The sequence below is a fragment of the Borostomias antarcticus genome (genome assembly GCF_949987555.1).
Source record: "Borostomias antarcticus genome assembly, chromosome: 12".
NCBI lineage: Eukaryota > Metazoa > Chordata > Actinopteri > Stomiiformes > Stomiidae > Borostomias > Borostomias antarcticus.
In genome coordinates, this window is record NC_140245.1 from 5718799 (window position 1) to 5741298 (window position 22500).

General features: G+C 50.5%; 2 protein-coding genes across 2 annotated transcripts in view; one reads left to right on the forward strand and one right to left on the reverse strand.

Annotated features, from left to right (window-relative positions):
* LOC311316220 (dipeptidyl peptidase 9-like) overlaps positions 1-5524 on the forward strand; it is a 14362-nt gene extending 8838 nt beyond the window's left edge. Inside the window, exons 15-21 of the mRNA XM_084447035.1 lie at positions 487-625; positions 893-1038; positions 1242-1388; positions 1605-1757; positions 3146-3288; positions 4090-4201; positions 4596-5524. Coding sequence (XP_084303161.1) covers positions 487-625; positions 893-1038; positions 1242-1388; positions 1605-1757; positions 3146-3288; positions 4090-4201; positions 4596-4688 — 933 coding nt within the window. The 3' untranslated portion in view covers positions 4689-5524. The remainder of the gene's footprint in view (positions 1-486; positions 626-892; positions 1039-1241; positions 1389-1604; positions 1758-3145; positions 3289-4089; positions 4202-4595) is intronic.
* A 3580-nt stretch (positions 5525-9104) lies between these two features.
* On the reverse strand, positions 9105-16190 carry angptl4 (angiopoietin-like 4). Its single transcript, XM_084446664.1, has 7 exons — positions 15605-16190; positions 14398-14508; positions 14215-14296; positions 11439-11555; positions 10956-11051; positions 10263-10544; positions 9105-10119 (listed from the first exon to the last, which is right to left on the reverse strand). Exons 1-7 carry the CDS (start codon positions 16109-16111, stop codon positions 9938-9940), a joined length of 1377 nt encoding a protein of 458 aa, XP_084302790.1. The 5' UTR covers positions 16112-16190; the 3' UTR covers positions 9105-9937.
* Positions 16191-22500: the final 6310 nt, after the last annotated feature.

The window sequence follows — 22500 nt, forward strand, 5'->3', positions numbered from 1 at the left end:
TTGGTGACATGGTCCAGAGCCAGTCAGGGAACAGGAAAGCCCTCCTGCAATATAACAGGCTTCCTTTGAGCACGAGGAAAACAATAAACCCATAAACATCTATTCCAGTCGCTCAATAGCTTCTCCAAGGGTTTTTACAATCTGGGAAGTCATTGAGTTCCTTGGGCACAGTGGGGACAGCAGGTCCTTAGATTTGAGCTCAGACATGTCCTGACTAGAAACAAAAGGCCAAACAGAAGATGGAGACAGATTGGTTGATTTTTTTCTCTCCCACCATTAATTTCTGTCTGTCCATCTCTCCATCTGACCATGTAATGTGTCCTGACTTCTGCCAGCTCCGGAATGTTCCCTGGCTTCTGCCTGATGAAGGGTGTGTAGACGTTAATCCCCCCTCCCCACACACCCTCTCCCTCTCTCTCTCTCTCTCTCTCTCTCTCTCTCTCCCTCTCTCTCCCCCTCCCTCTCTCTCTCTCTCCCTCTCTGCAGAACTTTGACATGTTTGTGAGCCACTACAGCAGCGTGAGCACCCCCCCCTGTGTTCACGTGTACCAGCTCACCGGTCCGGAGGGAGGAGATCCGCTCCACATGGTGCCGGAGTTCTGGGCCAGCATGATGGAGGCTCCAGGTATGGACGTGCTTCAGTACTCTCACACACATCCTTCCTGAGATAGATAGAGGGCTCCAGGTATGGACGTGCTTCAATACTCACACACACATCCTTCCTGAGATGGATGGGTAGATAGATAGATAGATAGATAGATAGAATACAATACTTTTAATAATCCCCAATGGTTTACGGACAGACTACGGTACTCGCACACATACTAAACATAACAAAATATTCTATCTTTCCGTGTGTGTGATTGTGTGTGTTTCTGTCTCTTCATCTCAGGTTGTCCAGGAGACTACAAGCCTCCTGAGATATTTGACTTCCCGGGCCGGTCAGGATTCCAGCTGTATGGGATGGTCTACAAGCCACACAACCTGCAGCCCGCCCGCAAACATCCCACAATCCTCTTTGTCTACGGTGGCCCGCAGGTCTGTCTCAGCTCCGCCACCTTGCTGCTTTTCCTGTTACCTGTTCGCTGTCAGGTCAAGAACACCTAAGTCACTGTGTGTGTGTGTGTGTGTGTGTGTGTCTGTGTGTGTCTGTGTGTGTCTGTGTGTGTCTGTGTGTGTCTGTGTGTGTCTGTGTGTGTGTGTGTGTGTGTGTGTGTGTGTGTGCGCCCGTGTGTCCTCAGGTCCAACTGGTCAACAACTCGTTCAAAGGGATGAAGTACCTGCGCCTGAACACGCTGGCGTCCCTAGGCTACGCTGTGGTGGTCATCGATGGGCGGGGCTCCTGCCAGAGGGGGCTGGAGTTCGAGGGAGCGCTCAAAAACAAGATGGTAACAGTAGAACACGTCTCCATGACAACAGACATGTGCCATTAGTTGAGTGAAAAGCTTCAAATCAAGACTCTAAACTGGACCCCGCTAGTTCAACAAGTGATGCGGGTTAGAAATTACACATTTGACATGAATCTTTCTTCATCTCTCTCTCTCTCTCTCTCTCCTCCTCTCTCTCTCCTCCTCTCTCTCTCATCGTCTGTCTCTCGTTCTCAGGGCCAGGTGGAGATAGAGGACCAGGTGGAGGGGCTGCAGTATGTAGCTGAGAGGTTTAACTTTGTGGACCTGAGTCGTGTGGCGATCCACGGCTGGTCCTACGGCGGCTTCCTGTCCCTCATGGGCCTCATCCAGAGACCCAACGTCTTCAAGGTGACGCCACAGCCCCTCTGGACCTGAGCTGCATCCCCCATGCTCCCACTAACCCTGAGCCCAGGCCCCAACTTCCCCAACACCCCAACATCAGTCCCCAACTCCCCCAACACCCCAACATCAGTCCCCAACTCCCCCAACACCCCAACATCAGTCCCCAACTCCCCCTACACCCCAACATCAGTCCCCAACTTTCCCTACACCCCAACATCAGTCCCCAACTTCCCCTACACCCCAACATCAGTCCCCAACTTTCCCTACACCCCAACATCAGTCCCCAACTCCCCCTACACCCCAACATCAGTCCCCAACTTTCCCTACACCCCAACATCAGTCCCCAACTTCCCCTACACCCCAACATCAGTCCCCAACTCCCCCTACACCCCAACATCAGTCCCCAACTTTCCCTACACCCCAACATCAGTCCCCAACTCCCCCTACACCCCAACATCAGTCCCCAACTCCCCCAACACCCCAACATCAGTCCCCAACTCCCCCAACACCCCAACATCAGTCCCCAACTTCCCCTACACCCCAACATCAGTCCCTAACTCCCCCAACACCCCAACATCAGTCCCCAACTCCCCCTACACCCCAACATCAGTCCCCCACATCTCAAATACAATGCAATGTAGTTCCCTCATTTGACCTCCTGGTGGCAGTGCTGGATTGTCCAGGAGGTCTGGTCTAGAGGAAAGATTGGGGTCTGAACCCTGCCTAGTGTCTACCACTCAGATTAACAAGAGGCCTGCCTATTGTTTACTACAGTGGAGACAGTAATAATAAAGGATTGGTATTTATATAATTTCAATTCAAAGAGTACGTGTAAACAAAGCTGTATACCTGTATACAGGTATGTACAAATAAGTAAAGATAGCGTAAAATATAAATAGAATAACGTGGAATGTGGTTTATGTTTGGAAATATAAACACATAAGTGAGCACAAATTGTGTAAACACTGGAACATTTTTTTTAAATGGACAAATGTGTTTAAAGTTATCTGTTCTATTTGAATGTACAGTGTGTCTGTACAGAGATCCATACGGTGCAGATAGTGCAGGAATGCACAGATGATTGATGTCTTTACGGTGGTTGTATTCCATTATCTTTTTCCTGTCATAACTGCTCACAAATCTCGCTGCTGTGTTTGCACATTGCTGTACAGTACATCACCCAGCAGATAAGTCTTGCTACAGTTGGCAGGTAGTTAAAAGTGCAGCTTGTTTTCCACCTCATTTTGTGTGCAGCAGGTGCACAGTCTGTCTTCTCTTGGAATTATATAATGGCATCACTGTTCACGATGCCAGTGCAGTCCTGTTACATTATTGTTAGTGTTATTGTGCTTCTCATTCTGACCAGCCCTGTCTGTGCTCCTCCCGGTCTGTAGGTGGCGATAGCGGGCGCTCCGGTGACCGTGTGGATGGCTTATGACACGGGCTACACGGAGCGCTACATGGATGTCCCCGAGAACAACCAGCAGGGCTACGAAGAGGGCTCAGTGGCTCTGCATGTCGACAAGCTGCCCAGCGAGTAAATACTATACTCCACTCTGCTGTACCCTACTGTACTATACTATACTTTGCTATACTATACTTTTCTATACAGTACTATACTATTACATAAGCAATAACTTATGGGAGGGAGTGCTTGATGGTGTTTATTGGCACAGCTGTACAGACGCGGAGCGGAGTGCTGTCACCTTGCACCTGTGCCAATAACCATAAAGCTCGACCTTGAGTCTGTTATTGCTTTTATACAAACAGAACTGTACTGTCAATTCTTTTGTTTTTGTTCTTTTTATATGGGTCGGTAGTGTTCAATTTCGCTAAACTGTGTTGCTTCAGCCCTCTGCAGTCCGAAATAGTTCCCCATTGTTTATCGTTGCTTTAGGCAGCTTTACGCCAGCTGGACTGTTCAACAACATAAACAGAGCAAGCAAGCGAGGTAGCGGCTAAGAGAAACTTCATATGTGACGATTGATGTACTGCATCAAACGTGAATCACTCCGCTTGGATACATTGTATCACCGAGTTGAATACACCCATGGTATCATGTCGTGATACAAGTTTCAAAGCGGAGTGATACTTTCACCAGTGATTTACCTCTGTGCGTATATTATTGTTATTGGCACGGCCCCGAATGCCTCTTGGCCAATCACAATGCGCGGTTGGAACTAGCTGTTTTATAATGTACTGCATTCATTTGTATCTGATATGGTGGTGATGTGGTAGTGGTATGAACCAGCTACAGCCCACTCTCCTCTGGTCTCCTCACCACCTCCTCCTTCTCCCCTCACCACCTCCTCATTCTCTCCTCCTCCTCTCCTCCCAGGCCCAACAGGCTGCTGATTCTCCACGGGTTCCTAGATGAGAACGTGCACTTTTTCCACACCAACTTCCTGGTGTCGCAGATCATCCGCGCCGGGAAGCCCTACCAGCTGCAGGTCAGTATTGACCTCAACACTGTTCATTTCTCTAGAACTGATATTGTGATCATTCCTGGCTGTGGGAGGCACAGTCTGAACTATGGGGATTCAGGTTATTGTTTACTTAGCCTAGGCCTATATAAGATACAGTATATACCAATAATATACAGTTTATACCAATAATATACATATACCAGCAACATACTATACACCAATAATATACATACACCAGTAATATACTGTACAGTAAATAGCTTTACTGTGCAGTATATAAGGTGGTTGGCTGTTCTCTCTAGATGGAGGGTGGTGGTGTTCAGGGTGGGTTGGTGGTTGGTGTGCAGTGGGTGTGTGGAGCGTCAGAGAGCAGGACCTCAGGTGGCGTAGCAGCTGATCCTCTCCCCTCCCCCCGCAGGTGTACCCTAACGAGCGCCACAGCATCCGCTGTCCCGAGTCTGGAGAGCACTATGAGATCATGCTGCTGCACTTTCTACAACAATACCTCTGAACCGGGGGGGCCGGGCCCGAGCCTGAACCCCCCCAACACCACCACCACCACCACCCACCAGGGCAACACAGCCACCCCAACACTGTCCCTAATACACCCAGCCCCATTTTATCATGGACTAGACATCTCATTTCCAACACATACCCCCCTATCTCGCCCTCCCTCCATCTCCCTCCCTCTCTCTCTCCCTCCCTCCCTCCCTCCTGTGCTGGGTGGGGCTCTGGTGGAGCAGGGGGTGCAGCATCCTGGTGCTCTAGAGGGAGGCTGTCATCCACACGCCCCCTCATCCAGAACCATGATTGTTTTTGCCAAATGTTTTTGTGTCTCCTCCCTTTTATTCACTTCTGTCAGTGGTAGGAGTGGGAATGGTGAAATATGAAATGGAAATACACACAGACGCGCACATGCACGCACACGCGCACACACACACACACACACACACACACACACAATATGAATACACATACTACATACACGCAGTACATACATGTGAACTCACTCACACAGACACGCCTCATTCATAGCCCACTGTGAGTTCATCCCTTAAAGGTGTAGTAATGCTTAATGGAAGACAACCTGACTGCTATCACTGACTATTTTAACTATGTATTGTTAAAAGATAAAATATTTTTATGGATTCTTATTCTTTTATAATGAGTGTCAAGATAAACGTCGCTCATTGACATAATAAAGTTATTTCTCCTCACCTCCCGCCCCGCCCTGGTCCGTCTGCCCTTGGAAGACCAGATATTTGCCAAAGTACCTCTTGACTCGATCATGCTGGTATTTCTTTTTTACTGCAATAGAGACATGAGTGGGAGCAGAGGAGTCAAACCGCTTTCTATCACCTGAAGACAATTTGTACATGACGATGAATAAAATGTATGACGAAATCTGCCTCCTGTAATGCGTTGACTGATGTCGGGTGATAAGTGGTTGGTGGGTTGATAATACAGTAACTGACTGTTGTGATCTATTACAGTTTGATACCTTTTGGTGCAGAGATAGAGTGAATGCGGTACCGTCGTACACAGTGAGCAGGTCCTCAGATCTGAGCCTCCCTTCATCCAGACAGATCTATTTTTAGTATCCAGCGTGGGTGCAAGCGCCACGAAGGCGGCGATTCTGGCCTTGAAGCCTCTTTAGAACAGAGAACAGAGCAGAGAGCGCTTTCTACCACTCCAGGGCTCGCGCAGATGCAGGGGAAGTGTTGCCGTGGTAACCAGTGATTGATGGCGGCGTTTTGTATGGGTGTTATGCGCCGTTTGCGAGTGAGTGATGTTGCTGCCCTGCTATCCCCTAGATCACTATAGAGGAGCAGCACTCTGGCAGCCATTTTGAGCACATAGCTTTGACAGTAGACATCCAATGCAAAATAAGATTGAATCCGATCCTCACAAGAATCAGATTAACATGGTCTGTTACTGGTCCGTCTGAGCCCCAGAGGCCTTCCAGTGCAGATGCATTAGTGAGTCAATCAGCAACACCCCGGTTGCATCCCTGTCCCCCACTGTCCTCACTGTCCCCACTGTCCCTGTCCCCTTGAATAAGATTGGGGCTACAAATGTGTCTGTAACAATTATGTTCTTTGCTGCATAGAATTGACAGGGGCCTGTAATAGTTAAAATAATAGTCAGTCACAGAAATGTCCATCCATCCATCCATCCATCCATCCATCCATCTTCATCCGTTTATCCGGAGCAGGATCACGGAGGCAGCACTTCCAGCAGGGGGCCCCAGACATCCCTTTCCCTAGCAACATCAACCAGCTCTGCCCGGGGATCTTTAGCCGCACACAGGCCAGGCCATCACCTGGTCTTAGGTCTACCCCGCAGCCTCCTCCCAGCTGGACACGCCTGGAACACTTCCCTAGGGAGGCGTCCAGGAGTTATCCTCACTAGATGCCCGAACCACCTCAACTGGCTCCTTTCGACGCAAAGGAGCAGCAGCTCTACTCCAGTCTCACAGATGACTGAACTTCTCACATGGTCTCTAAGGGAGACACCAGCCACCCCCCTGAGAAAACTCATCTCAGCCGCTTGTATCCTTGATCATGTTCTTTCGGTCATGACCCACACAGAAATGTCACGTACAAAACAGATAGAAATAGAAGTGTGTTAGGGAGGAAGTGGTGGACTGGAAGCAGGGTTTGAGTTGGGAGCAGAATACCACAGATATGTTTAATGAGCAGGGAGGCAAAGTTGGCAGAAGAACCAGAAATATGTGAATGGGATGTTTATTCACCAAGATTAGGCAATGCATGAGCTCACACTGTTTTTGGCTAGTATAAAGGAAACTTTCTGAAATATGTATTTTGGCTCTCCAGTTCTCTGGGGATTAGACTTCCTGCAAGAACTTGCATTAAGGTCACTCAAAAGTGATTTTGAGCCCACCAAACCCACAGGGACATCTTGAGGTCCGGAATGATGATCTTCACCCCACTGTCCTCCCAGTACCTCACTGTCCTTCCTGTCCCTCTCATTTCCTCAGAGAAAGTGTATTGTTAGTCCAAATGCTCGGAATATGTGCTCAGGAAGGCCATCGGTGGTCGGGAGCAGGACCACAGCCTCACTATAACACCTAAGAGGTCACATGACTCCCCGCTGTAGTCCTAACTATGACACCCAGCTGTAGTCCTAACGATGACACCCCGCTTTAGTCCTAACGACGACACCCCGCTGTAGTCCTAACAATGACACCCCGCTGTAGTCCTAACGATAATACCCCGCTGTAGTCCTAACAATGACACCCTGCTGTAGTCCTAACGATGACACCCCGCCGTAGTCCTAACGATGACACCCCGCCGTAGTCCTAACGATGACACCCCGCTGTAGTCCTAACGATGATACCCCGCCGTAGTCCTAACGATGACACCCCGCCGTAGTCCTAACGATGACACCCTGCCGTAGTCTTAACGATGACACCCCGCCGTAGTCCTAACGATGACACCCCGCTGTAGTCCTAACGGACCTGGACTACGCGGATGATCAGCTTGCTCTCTGACCACGTACAGCAAGAACAGGAGCTCCTGTCCAGAGTGCCTTCGGCTAAATGCCAAGAAAATCGAGGCATCACCTACAACATCCTCCCGGACCATCCACCTCTAACAACAACAGGAAGCATTGCTTGGAGGGAGGTGAATTACTTCAAATACCTGGGCTCATGGGTCAGCTCGTCCGAGCAAGACCTTAAAGTGAGGAAGGCGCTTGCGTGGAGGGCCCTGAACGACATGGCCAAGATGTGGAACTCCAACCTTCCCCGACAAACCAAACTCAGCTTCTTCTATGCAACGATGAAGTCCGTTCTCCTATATGGCTGTGAATGCTGGACCCTGAAGCCCACCCTGCAGAAATCCCTAGATGGGTGCTACACCATAATGCTGCGTGCAGTACTTAACATCTACAAGAGTGAGCAGGTTACCAACAAACATCTGTATGGGGGGGGGGGGTCACCAAGGATGAGTGAGAGAATAGCAGCCAGGAGGATAAGGCTGGCAGAGACACATAACATATGTGGAGAGAGGAGCGGAATGTACGGGCGAGCTAGCCAGATGTACAATATGGAGGATCGGGGTGACTGGACGCTGATGGAGGGCTTGTCCTAGGACGACCTGAAGAGAGAAATACACCTTGGCAATGAGCCTGACACATTAGTAGATCTCCCTGTAGGTGTGAGATATCAGATCTGGCACAGAACGGAGGGAGGCGTGGAGTGAGATCAGCTAAGCCGATTATACGCTCTTAACACCTAGCAGAGGAGTAGCCTCAGGAGATCCCCATGCCTCTTAGTCACGCCAAGGTGGTGTTGCAAGTTCAGAGGTCAGAGGGACCAGACCAATAGAAGAGAGGAGAAGCTCTGAGTAGAGATGTTGCCTCCTCGCATTCCTGAAGCTACGATCCACCCAGTGTCCCAGAGCACACCTCTGGTGTGTTGATCTCTGGATGCACCCTGGGGAACCTGGAGATTTATATGCTGGGCCTGTTCCTGCTTGGCTCAGGGATGCTGGAAGAGGCAAGCTTCAGCAGGGTCAGGACATTCCTCTCTGTCACCTGCCAGCGCGCCAGCCAGCCAGTTAGACAGCCAGCCAATCAGTCAGTTAGTCAGCTAGTCAGGCAGGCAGTCAGTCAATCAATCAGTCAGACAACCAGTTTGTGTGATGTCAAGTGACCTAGTCAGTGAGAGTAGTGCTAAATGGTAAATAGTAAATGCCATTCTTGTCTGTCGTTACTGAATGTTCCTCCATGCTGGGTTAGTTTTTACTGATGAGTTTCTCCATGCTGTATCAGTGCTGAATAAAGAGAGACCAGACACAAGAGGTTCCTTTAAATCATTTTATTGGCCCATTCTGGCCAAAGATCAGTTCTTTTCTTATAAAAAAACAACATCAATAATACATTTGGAATGTGAAATGGACAATATAAATTACAGACAGATGTCAAACAGGTGGTGACGGAAATAGATCGATTATTTACAGCATTTAAATAATGAGAGTAAACAAACAGTTACACACAACGACACAGAGACAGGCTACGGTGAAGGTTGTGAATGCAGTCAGAACACGTCGCTTCATGAACCTACAGAGCGCGGTGGCTCTTTAAAAACAGTCAACATGACTGAAGGATTAACATCTCCATTAGAAAAACGCTACTGTGGAGAAGGAGCTTACTTTGATTCAAAATAACAGCTGCAGGCAAAGAAGTATTACATACAGTACATGGTCAGCAAGGCGGGAATGGTTTGGAAGGTGTTTTTTTTGTTTTCATTACTAAGAACCACTCCCAATTGTTGGACATGCTCAACACACTTCTTTAAGGGGCCATTGTCATCCCAGTCTACAGTGAAAACTACATAATGCCTTTGGATATCTAATGCCATGACGTTGTTGGTCTAGAACGCACGTTTTGGTCCGGGGTACGAGGGTACGGGGCCGCGGTCTGGGAGCGTCGGGTCGTTTCTCCAGAACCGCAGAGCTGGGAGCACAGTTCAGGTCTGGCGGGTCTGGGCATGCGGGAGACGTACGTCTTCTCCCCCCCCCGCGGGGGCGTCTTCGGCAGGCTGGGACCGGCCTGAGTCCTCCTGGTGAACCTGCCACCTTAACCTGTGGCGCCACGGAGCACATTCTGGAGCAGAGCTCGTAAAAACACGGAGGCCGTTCCAAGATGCTGGATGACTCTTTATGGGGAGGGGTGGGGGTCGTCCCTAAAGCAGCCCTCCTCTTTTTTTTAGTTCAGTGAGGAGCGCGGCGCTCTCTAGGACTTGTGGATCTGGGCGGGGCCGACCATCATGCTGGTGGTCTTCAGGGGGTAGTAGCGCCCTCGCCAGGTCTTCCAGAACACGCCCTGCTTCCTCTGGTGGCGCTGCTGAGGGGGCGGGCTCTGGAAGTAGCGGCCGTTGAGGTTGGAGAGGCCGCAGTTACTGAACCACCAACCACCTGGAGAGAGAGGGAGAGAGGTTAGGAGAGTTTTAATGATGGATGCTCAAGAGCTTCGGGTCAGGAGTATCTTTTTGGACTCGGTTCGGCGGAATGTTTGATTTAAGTTTCTGACTTCCTGTGAAGGGGCGGGGCGGTCGTACCGGAGAGCTGCTTGGCACAGTTGGCGTCGCTCTTCCGGTCGTTGTCCCGGTCGCGGGTGGAGAAGGGCAGGCCGGCGGGGTCAGAGGTCAGGGCGCTCTCCAGGCCGCCCTCGGCCGTCTGCCTCAGGAGGCGGAGGGCGTAGTGGCTGCCCTCGCCGCCCAGACGGAACGGGTAGTGCACCGACGCGGCGTCCTCCCGCCAATCGGAGAACTGGATCTTCAGGACGTAGTCTGCATCTCTGACTACGGCGTGCATCTTCTCCAGACCCAGCCAGAACTCACCTGGAGGGAGGGGAAGAGGGAGGGAGAGGAAGAGGGAGGGAGAGAGAAGGGTTAGGGTTGGGAAGGCTTCAAACTCTGTAGTCATTGATGAATCCGGCAGAAATTTGACAGTGTTCCAAAGAGCTTGATCTCTCTCCACCTTGACATCCACAATCTAGCATTAGTGCTCTGATTGGCTAGCTGTTCTGCTCAGAGCTCTAGCTGTGAGTGTGTGTGTGTGTGTGTGTGTGTGTTCAAGTAGGTTTATTTGTCACATGTACAGGATATGGGTACAATGTACAATGAAATGTGTACTCGAGAGCTTTGCCTGTGTATGTGTGTGTGTGTGTGTGTGTGTATCAGCCTGTGCCCTTGCTAGTTAGGCCTATCTTATTGGACATGATGAGAAAGACACCAGAGGATCATGCTCACCATCTAGGCTGCCGAAGCCGCTCTGATAGGCCGGCCACAGCTGGTCGAAGTCTACCAAGCCGTCCTGGCGCCGCTGGATCACCGTCCAACCACCGTCTAGAGAGAGAGGGGGGGGGGGGGAGGGAGGAGGGAGAGAGGGATAAAACAGGATTAGTGGTGACTAGCGACAGGTCAGCCAGCGTAGCATACATGTGAGAAAGTTTTCACAAGCTGAGCCATGTAGCCTAGAGAGCCGCGGAGTCAGCAGAGACAAAGCTCACTGTCTCCACTGTACGTGGAAGTAGGGGCCCTCAGTGGAGACAGGGGCCCACAGTGGAGACAGGGGCCCTCAGTGGAGACAGGGGCCCACAGTGGAGACAGGGGCCCTCAGTGGAGAAGGTGAGCTTAGTCTCCGCCGGACTTCACCGGCTGGTTATTGGAGGGCTAAGCGACGGCTAGCTGATGGCGGGATTGTGGAAAGGGGTCGGTTGTAGCTTCACTCACCGGCGGTCATGTGACAGGAAACCCGGAAGGGCTGAGGGGCGCCGGACGGCTGGATGGTGAACACCCCGCTGGAACGCTCCCCCCTCAGGAACAAGTCGTGGCAGTCTGAAGCCAGCTCTGCAAGAACACACACAAACACGACTAGGTAAACAAACTGTTCCACCACACGCCGTATCTCGTATCAGTCGGTACGAGACTCCACACCGTATCTCTGTCAAGGTCCAAAACACTGCTCTGACCTCTCACCTACCCTGGCTCTGCTCCTGTTTATAAATGACTTATTTAACTTCCACGGTTTGAATACTGAAACTCTCTTTTCTTTTATCGCCAGCACCTTGAACTTCAAACCGTGGGGTTGAGAAATGGCCAGCGTGAAGCTTGTTTAACAAAAAGGCTGAAGTCCACCCTGCTTCTTTGCCAGCCTCACACGTTTTCAGGTCAGTCACAACTCGGCGTGTGCGGTAGAGGTGCGACTAACACCTGTGGAGTCTCCAAAGAATGTTGAGTCATCGCCAAGAGGGCATTCTCTCTTTGTTTTTTGTTCTCGGTGTTGTTGTTGTTATTGAAAGCAAAGATAACAAAGACAGGCCGGGAACATCAATGCAGCTTATCAGTAAGTGGTGATAGAAAGCACAGAGCCTGCGTCCCGCTCTGCCCCCGTGCATCAGATGACAAGAGAGGGAGGGGGGTGGGGAGAGAAAGAGCTCCTTGCTTTCATAGTAAACATGACCTTTCTCCCAGTTCCCAGCCCCCTCCCCCCCCCACCCCCATTGATTACACACCATTACACACCATTCCTTAGGCTGCATTCCTCCCCCTCCCCTCACTCCTCCCCTGCCCCCCCCCCCCCCCCTCCCACCTGTCTGTCACACTTCCCTCACGTGCAGGGCAGCCAGTCGGTGACGTCACAATGCATGGCCACTGCATGCTCTGGGAGTGCAGCCAGCGTGGGCTGTGAATGCTGCTGCTGGGTGGGAGGGCCTGGAAGAAGGCCACAGACGTGCGTGTGTTGGGGTGGGGGGTAGGGGGTAGGGGGGGGGTTGTCATGTGCCTGGGGGTTCCTCGGATCTGTCCTATGAGGCCATCTTTCAGTCGTAGCTGAATCAGAGCCCGGTCAATGTCGATCCTCCGGGCGGGACTAATATTAATTCGACTGGGGATTGTTGTTTGTTTTGATTTTTCAGCCTGATCCAACCACAACAGCACCTCTGGAGTGATCTGGAGCTGGCCCTCAGGGGGAGGGAGGAGAAGAGGTGGAGAGTTCAGGGGCTTGCCTCAACTTTGGCACACTTTGGGGGGGTCAGTGTGAGGGGGGGGGGGGGGTCTGCCTCTGACAGATCTGGGGGAAAGGTTGCACATTCCTGAGGGATGTACGACTGTTTCATGAGACAAGGGAGGGAGGGCTAGAAACAACAAAGGATGTGTGTACAAAGTTCACCCCGAGAAGTGGCCCCGCCTCCCTTGTCTCAGTTACTTTTCTTTCTCTTGTTCCAGAAGAGGCTTCAGCTGAGAAACCAGATGTGCTGCCTGCCCCCCTCATCCCCCCCACCCCCTACCTCCTCCTGTCCCACCTCTGACTAATCCCTCGTCAGGATGCTGGCCCCGGCGAGCTTGGCCGGAGACGGACCACCTTTCCCCCAGTTGGAGCCCGGCCAGACACAGTGTGCTTTAGTTGCATTCCGCCAGTCTGCTGATGTCACAGCTAGCGTGAGACTTAAGGTCTGTTCAGAGCTGGAGGAGCCCTGGGTTCACCCCTCACCTACTAACCGGGCTCTGCGCCGCGAGGCTCCGTGGCTGGCTGGGAGACTGTTTGATCAGCGCTTCTTCCTACGTTTGTGTTTGAGGGAATCTGTGACCTATCCACCTCTCTCTGGCAGACAAAACACTGCTGTTTGAAGTGAAACGCCACTACTGACTGTGTGAAGCTTGGGATTTTTGCCAGGAATGTCACCACAGAACTCAGAACTGCCAGGCTTTATTGAATGGGGGACGGACTGAATCGTTATTGTATTACCTCAATCGTCGATAGATACTGTAGTAACAAAACATTTCCAGTATTTATTTGAAAAACGTTTGAGATTATAACTTTAATGTCCTTTGTGAGTTACTGTATGCAGGTCAGTTACATAACTGACCCATATACTACTTACTGTATAATGGCCCACTATGAACTACTGGTCAAAGACTAGCTCATAGTAAATCATTGAACTTCCTACATGAGTGACGAAATACTTCTGAAGAATGGAACCCCATGTTCTCACTCTCTTTTGAAGACTTAACAGGAAACACACTTCTTAGTCAGTTATTAGTCAGTAAGTAATGTTCCCCCGTCAGCCTAGAGCCCGAACTCTTCCCTAGTTGGCGTGCTGCCATGCCAGTCACACACAAAGCTCTGAAAGCTGCCATTAAGACCAGTCCCCTCCGGGAACAGCTGCAGCAGCGTGTGTGGAGTGAGGACACTGCAGGGTTTTCACAGTTACTACAGTACAGTACTACAGTATTTATCCCATTTGTTTTGGCTTGATGTGAATTTCTAATTTCTATTTCCTCAGCGTAGGCCTACTCTGGTTGCTGTGCAGTCCCGTCCCTCCTGGGCTATGGGTGCCATTTCCAGACATGTAGGCAGGCTAAACCTGGCTGTAACAGTTGGTGATTTAAGCCTCTTTACTGCTCGGAAGGCAGATGGCTCCCTGCATTGGGTGTCAGTCGTCTTCCTCTTAATGTCACCAACAGGGTTGAATTAGGAGCTGGGTTTAGGCCTGGCTAGGCTACTTACCGACTGGCGAATCACGCTGCTCTATGCTGCCGTTTTGAGCGGTGTCCTCTGATTTGCGCTTGAAAGCCTTGGTCAGCTGAATCTGGAAGGGAGAGAAGAATACCGTTATCATCAGTGGTCTGTTGCGCTATGATGTGAAAACAATAATGAATGCATGTCTTATCTATTTAACTGACATCACACCTGATTCTGAAGGGTCCTGATGCGTACGGTCTGCTTGTCCAGTTTCTCCTGCTGCTGTCGGATCCTCTCCACCAAGTCATCAATGCGTTTATTCTGAGACTCCAGCATCCACTGAATCACAACAAAATGGCACACATTTATTATTACAACACTTTACAGTTGCCTATATGAGTCTGTATAGTAGGCAGGCACAATGCTCATAGATCACCCTACACAATCCTAACCGCCACAAGTCTCAGGTTATTTGCATAAATTGGCTAGTTTTGTCCTGACCCTGAGTACTAGGATGGTCCTTCTGCGTTTGACGCTTGACTCTTAAAATGGACACATTTCATCTTATGCCTGCGCCCGCGAGCCTACATTCAGCTGCCCGTTTTAATACCTCTACTGTTCATCCAGGACCACCGCCCGATGGTTACATAAAAACGCGGGATTTTCCATCCTCACGCCCCCTATCGAACAACTTTCTTCAGAGACTGGCAGGCAGGTGGCGAGCAGAGAGAATCTATATCTCTACTTTCTCTCTCAACTTGGTCACAGACTTCCCGTTTTAGAAATATCACGCGTCTGTAAAAATATTATTTTACACCGATTTCTACTCGGGTGCGTGCAGATTCTTTGTCTGCAACGTTCCCCCGCACAATGCACGGTAGCCTAGTTCATTAACAACCCCGCCAGAGTCTGTTTCCCCTCAGTCACGGTCAGACCGTGGAAAGAACCGGGCTAACTGTTCCTGTCCATCATCAAGCTCCTTGTTCCTCTGGACAGGAGAGGTTCCATGTGGACCCTGAACCGCTCTGCTGCCCTCACTGATCATGGAGAACACAGCTGCTTGCACTCATACAAGTTGACTGCTAACCTGATTTTACAGTAGCCTAGACATAAATGTTTCTGTCTGCAGAGCTGATGAGGATGAATGAGGGGCTGTGCTGCATGGCAGACCCACAGTATGGAACAGGACTGAGTAGGCTATGGCTGCAGGACCACAGTTGGAAATCTAGCAGCAGTTACTGTACTGGAGCAGGACACAAAGGAACATCAGGTTACTGTCTTTTGTTCTCAAGTCAGTCGTCTGCCTCACTAACTAACTCCCCCGCCCCAACCCGGCAAACCAACACCGGCCCCTTGCATTAGACCATACAGTATCCACGCCCTTCACACAGCACACTACAGGTTAGGGTAACCACAGATGCGTGCGTCCTCTTACCTGAACGGCGCGAGAGTCGCTGTAGTTGCCATTGGCCTGGGTGATGTCCGACAGCCCCTCCCCTTGCAACATGCCGTCCACCTTCTCCTCCAGCTTGTTCATCCTGTCGCTCAGCCGCCGCCTCTCCTGCGGCGCCTCCTCCGCGTGATCAGCGTCCATCAGCGCGGCGCTCGCGTTCAGCACCTGGGCCTCGCGCTTCTCCAGCCCCTGGGTCCGCGCCCGCAGCGCCTCGCCCTCCGCCTGCAGGCGCTGGCTGTCCTGACCCAGCTGGGCCACCGTGCTGTTGAAGGCCTTCAGCTTAGCATAGATGTCCCTCATCTGGCCCTTGGTCTTGTCCACATGCTCCTTGAGGCCTTGGCCCAGCTGCAGCAGGCCGTGGGCGAGCACGTTCACGTCCTCCCAAGCCGCATACTGCACCGGCTTCTCCTTCCCCCTCCTATCGAAGGGGAAGCCTGCGGCCAACATCATGGCCAGGAGCAGAGTCAGGGTGGCTAGTGTGGTCTTCATGCCTGCTGTGGTCTTCTGAGCTGGGTTCCGTCTGGAAGGTTGGGTTCTGTAGGCAGGTGGGTTTGCTCAGAGGCAGGGCAGACTGAGAACCCTTGCTTCTCCAGTTGGTTTTATTAGAGCTGCAGCTCCTGGGTGTCTGTTTGAGCACACACTTGTGTTTTATACTGTCACTGCCAACACCAGTCCAGCTTGCTGGACTCTCTGATTGGCTGGCTGGGTGGAGGGGGAGGGATTGGCTCGAGTTTCTGTTAACTGTTTCTACCATCAGAGTGGGAGGAGGGACATGATGTAACAATGAAGTCAGTTGCCATCACTACCATGGAGCAGGGCTGGATATGGTTTCCAGGGTAAGGCTGCCTTAACATCACCCACTGGAGGATACAACCGGTTTCCAAAGGGAACTGATTTCAGGAAAATCTAAGCATGAATCTAGATACTGTACTTGCATTGACATGCACATCTGTGGTACAGACATTATGGTAAATGGACTTGCCCTTTCTACTTTAACAGACGTTTAATGGCCTCTCATTTACCCTTTCACGCACACATTCACACACTAATGGTGGCAAGGTGCCATGCAAGGCGCTAGCCTGCTCATTAGGAGCAATTTTTGGGCTTCAGCATCTTGTCCAAGGACACTGGCATGTGGACAGAAGGAGTCAGGAATTGAACCGCCGGCGCCAACCCTGCAGTCATGTACCTCCTGAGCCACCACAGCCACCCCAGGAAATGCGTGGAGAGCACATTATGATTAGCTGTTAAGACGTGTCCAAGAACAAATGATGATGTACTGTGCTTGATCATCCACTATCACTCACCCTGCTCCTGACACAATTCTCACTGATTCTCACAAGGACATTCATCTAGAGTGAATCTTTGATATAACTTGAAAATGATGCAGTGATGAAACCATGCAATCACCTCCCATAAGATAAGATTCATAATTCTGATAAACCATTACAATTAATTCACCCAGTTTTACCAAATCTAAATGCTCCAAAGAGTGAGAAGTGTATTCCATAGTTCTGGGGAGATGTGGAGACATTTCTACAGGGGAGGTGTGGAGTGTATAATAATAATATTAATATTAATAATAATAGTAATAATCTCGAGGGGTCTTTATTTTGCCACATGGCAAAGGAGTAAATCAACTGCATTCTTCTTCCTTTCCAACCCTCTTTCAGACTGTCATACCCCCCCCCCCTCTCTCTCTCTCTGTCTCTCTCTCTCTCTCTCTCTCTCTCTCTCTCTGTCTCTCTCTCTGTCCCTCTCTCTCTCTCTCTGTCTCTTTCTCTCTCTCTCTCTCTCTCTCTGTCGTGATCTAGAGTATAGCTGGTTAGGGTTTCATCTCAACAAGCCAGATATCGCCACATGTGAAGGTCTTACCGTTGGACATACAGTATACAATACAATACAATACAATACAATACAATACAATACAATACAATACAATACAATACAATACAATACAATACAGACAGTCTACCCCTGTCTGTAGCCACCTGGTTGAGCTAGAGGGTTGGGGGGGGGGGGCTTGGGAGAGAGAGAGGCTATACAAGAGGGAGAGGTTGGGGGGAGAGAGAGGGACTCTGGGGAGAGAGAGGCTGGGGAGAGAGGGAGGCTGGGGGAGAGAGAGAGGCTGAGGAGAGAGGGAGGCTGGGGGGGAGAGAGAGGCTGAGGGGGAGAGAGAGGCTGAGGGGGAGAGAGAGGCTGGGGAGAGAGGGAGGCTGGGGGGAGAGGGAGGCTGGGGGAGAGAGAGAGGCTGGGGAGAGAGGGAGGCTGGGGGAGAGAGAGAGGCTGAGGGGGAGAGAGGGAGGCTGGGGGGGAGAGGGAGGCTGAGAGAGGCTGGGGGGTTAGAGAGAGAGGCTGTGGAGAAAGAGAGGCTGAAGGGGAGAGAGAGGCTGAGGGGGAGAGAGAGGGGCTGGGAAGGAGAGAGAGGCTGAGGTGGAGAGAGGGAGGCTGGGGGAGAGAGGGAGGCTGAGGGGGAGAGAGGGAGGCTGGGGGGGAGAGAGAGGCTGAGGGGGAGAGAGGGAGGCTGGGGAGGGGGTGCTGGGAAGAGACAGATAGCGAGAGAGAGAGGGACCGTCTGCAGACGTGTCGGGGGACGTGCGCAGCGGTTTGGCCTGAGGTGCTCCTCTGTCAAAGCAGGAATAGGTCCTCTGTGAGAATTAGGGGAAAGTTCACAGCTCGGAGAATGCCTACGTTATACAGCTATTCCCAATGCCCAGACGGCCTCCCCAAGCGGGGAGGGGCGGTAGAGGGGGGGAGGAGGGGGAGAACAGAGGGGATACGTGTGCTACGCGCCAGACCCAACCACAGAGTTAACCCCCTCCTGTCCAGAGTGCAGCCTTACTAGGGTAAAGGTAACAGCAGACATCCTCCAGTGATGTGACGGCAACTGACGCACAGAGCCCCCCCCCCCCTCCTCCCCAACCACCAAACAAACATCCATTCTTCTGTTTAAGCCTGCAGGGTGCTTTATAAAGACAGTCAAAGAAATGTTTTGTTTCCGCTAAAAATAGGCTTTTCTCTGTCCTTGGGGATTTTCACTAAATAAGAGCATTAAGGTCACCAGAAACCCTGCTTTTCTCTTTGCACAGATGACACTGGGGTGATAGGTCATAAAGTACAGTGATAGTTTCAGTTACTGCCAGGGCTCCGGCCGGGTGGAAAGGAGATTTTCTGAAGCTGAACCCTGTGAAACTGTCAACTGTGCTTCTGAGATGGGAACAGCCAGGAACATTGCATTCTAACCTCAGGGCTGTGGTGGGTTAACCCTAGCCTTCCCTCCAGACCGCTTAGACGGAATAGTTTTAATTTAAAACGAAATACCCGCTGGTACATGATTTATATGGATAGCTGAATACCCAGTGGTATGATTGTATATGGAAAGATTAGGGTCATGCTTCTGGGACCGTACATCTGGAGGAGATGGAGACATGGGACATGGAGAGAGATGGGGACATGAGGATGGGAGGCCAGGAAGCATTGATGATCGGAGGTTATGGGGTGTGAAACGGGTCCCTTAGCTCTTTCGGCCCCTTCCTGTCAGGGCACGCTGTTCCCAGAATCCAACCCTGAACCGTTGTGTTGTGAAGTGTCACAGTGGGGTTGCAACAGTGTAATCACTAAACACTTCATTATCCATCATTATGTCTGTCAACCTGGCGGTCGGATTACATGCTGTATTTCAGGAAATTCCCATGACATCCTGTAACATTCTGAGAGAGGAGAATGAAGGAGGGATAAGCCAACACACCACACATTCCCTAACCTGAGATCATCACACTGTCATCATCTGACATCAAAGAAAATGATTCAGGTAGATGATGATTCAAAGAAAATGATTGATAGGGGCCTACAAGTAAGTGATGATTTCAAGGAAGTCTAACAGCTACTACTTCCTCTTTCATTTTTTGGTGTTCCAGAATTTTCTGTCCCTCAATCATAATTCTATCATTTACGGGAGCCTGACCTTTTTCTGCTTTTGTGCCAGGCGATTTGACATACTGTAAAGTTTAACAGTATTTGACTTCCTCTCAGTAAATCACTGTTAATATCTGAATGGAAGTGAGCAGTTGCTGAAATAGAATTCAGAGCCACAAACTGGACAGTGCAGGAACAAAGGAATCTGTGTCGTCTTAAGGATGTTGCTGTAAAGATTCCTGAGAGACTGGATAAGGGCTGGACAGAGCCAACGAGAGGAGAGAACGGAGGAGGAAAAAAGGGTTGAATAGCGGTCTGTGACTGATCATCGGTAGAACCACACCTACAGCCTACAGCTGCGCCTTCACTTCCACCCCCCCCCCTCCCGGTCTCAGCGTGACGACCTTTCACCCAGATTCTAAACGCTGAACATCTGTAATGGCCGCAGCCTGCCTCGCACAGGGAGGGAGAAACCACGTGCCGAACATCTGTATTAGCCGCAGCCCGCCTCGCACAGGGAGGTAGGGACAAACCACGTGTCGGAGACAGGACGGTTTCCATGGAGATGTTACATCAAGGGTTAAATATTTTGTCGATTTCTGAAGGAGTAAAGACCAGGGGGGCTTCAACTGAAGATGAGGGAGACACAAGATTGAATTGATTTGTGGATGGGTGAATGAAGAGTACACACACACACACACACACACACACACACACACACACACACACACACACACACACACACACACACACACACACACACACACAGCCTCCGGTTCCTCTGGTAGGCCTACTATGGACGGAAAGACCTTTTCCTTTTTATCATCAGTGAAACGCACGCACGCACGCACGCACACGCACACACACACACACACACACACACACACACACACACACACACACACACACACACACACACACACACACACACACACACACACACACAGAGAAACGTGCAAGACGTTCAGGGGAAAGCTTAGCATAATTTCTGTCTTTTCCAGCTTTTCCATGGTAAAACACACTCCTGACCCCTAGTGGTAGGATAGGGAACAGCAGGTACTCTCAGACCCGGCCTCAGCCCTGGGGTGCATTCCGTGAAGTGCTTTCTAGCTTCACGGTCCCTTTCCTTACTGCAAGGGGAGAATCCCCAGAATTACTGGATGATAAATGGCCGCTAAACAAAGAGCAGATCTGTTCCGGCAAGAGCAGGAAACATTCACAATCCCCTGATCCCTCGTTCTCACTCCCTTTCATCCAGATAACACGCATGATCCCTTCCAGCTCCTAGACCTAGAGCATCCTGACGATCTTCTTCTTTCACACGTAGAAGAAGACGCCTTAGTTGACAATCACCATGACAGCAAAAAGCAATAGTTATCGCTTCCCTCAATCACTTCCCTGTGATCAAAAGGGCTAACTGTTTGCAACACAAGAAAATCGTCATGGGTTTTCACTCTAGGGAAGTGACCCAGATAACAAGCGGATCTGGGCAATATACATCTGTGGCTTAGTTCCGGCCCATATATGGCCCAGAATCATTACACATCCGCTTGCTATCTGGGGAATAAGGGAAGGGGAGGTGCTAAAAGGGAACGGAATGCAGCCCTGGCCTCTGCTTAACCCTCCACCCCCATCTACCGCTCCATCCTCCATCTCTCCATCCCCATCTACCACTCCATCCTCCATCCCTCCATCCCCATCTACCACTCCATCCTCCATCTCTCCACCCCCATCTACCGCTCCATCCTCCCTCTCTCCATCCCCATCTACCACTCCATCCTCCATCTCTCCATCCCCATCTACCACTCCATCCTCCATCTCTCCATCCCCATCTACCACTCCATCCTCCATCTCTCCATCCCCATCTACCACTCCATCCTCCATCTCTCCATCCCCATCTACCACTCCATCCTCCATCTCTCTATCCCCATCTACCACTCCATCCTCCATCTCTCCATCCCCATCTACCACTCCATCCTCCATCTCTCCATCCCCATCTACCACTCCATCCTCCATCCCTCTACCTTGTTATCCTCCTAACCTCCATCCCTCCTCTGCCCTACTTCTCTCCACTCTGCTCGACTGTTAACCTCAGGTCATGAGGGTGAATGTTAACCTCAGGTCACGAGGGTGAATGTTAACCTCAGGTCACAAGGGTGAATGTTAACCTCAGGTCATAAGGGTGAATGTTAACCTCAGGTCATGAGGGTGAATGTTAACCTCAGGTCACGAGGGTGAATGTTAACCTCTCAGGTCATCTGGCACAGGCCTGCTTTCTGTCCCCAGAGTTAAAACAAAACATGGAGAAGCAGTGTTCAGTTTTTATGCTCCACATATCTGGAACAAACTTCCAGAAAACTGCAGGTCAGTTGCAACTCTTAGTTCTTTTAAATCAAGACTGAAGATTTTTCTTTTTGCCGCTGCTTTTTATGAAATCAAATAATTATTTATTCATACACTGCACTGTAACTTTTATTCCTGTATTTAATTTTTCCCACATTTTGTTTTAAATGTACTTTTTTGCATTTCGTTTTATATTACCTATTATGTGTTGCACTTTGTCTTGAGGCTTTTAATGTCTCGTGTAAAGCACTTTGAATTGCCTTGTTGCTGAAATGTGCTATACACTTGCCTTGCCTTGCCTCAGAGACGAGAGGCCATATTTCCTCCAGATGGCTCCTCCCAGAAGGCTCTGCCCAGGCCAGGAAGAGAGCACTTCCTGTGGGGCCTCGAGCACCTGCCTTCCCGGGATGGAATATCTACCCAGAGAGCAGAGAGGCGCAACAACTCTCAATCCTGTTACAATACTGTAGTAATGATCACAACAACCCTCAAGCCTTTTACACTGCTGTAGCCAGTGTGTAGTGGGGGGTATATGGAGGTATATGGAGTACACCCATTTACACCTCTTTATCTATAGGCCCACATATACCCACTTCTTTATCCATGGACTCACCCACTTC

What these genes read in the sequence shown, in the direction of transcription:
- angptl4 (XM_084446664.1), bottom strand. Translation starts at nt 16,111, where the DNA reads ATGAAGACCACACTAGCCACCCTGACTCTGCTCCTGGCCATGATGTTG. An exon ending in TTCCTGTCACATGACCGCCG is followed by an intron (nt 11,052 to 11,438) that starts GTGAGTGAAGCT and finishes CTCTCTCTCTAG; the next exon opens with ACGGTGGTTGGACGGTGATC. An exon ending in CTGTGCCAAGCAGCTCTCCG is followed by an intron (nt 10,120 to 10,262) that starts GTACGACCGCCC and finishes CTCTCTCTCCAG; the next exon opens with GTGGTTGGTGGTTCAGTAAC.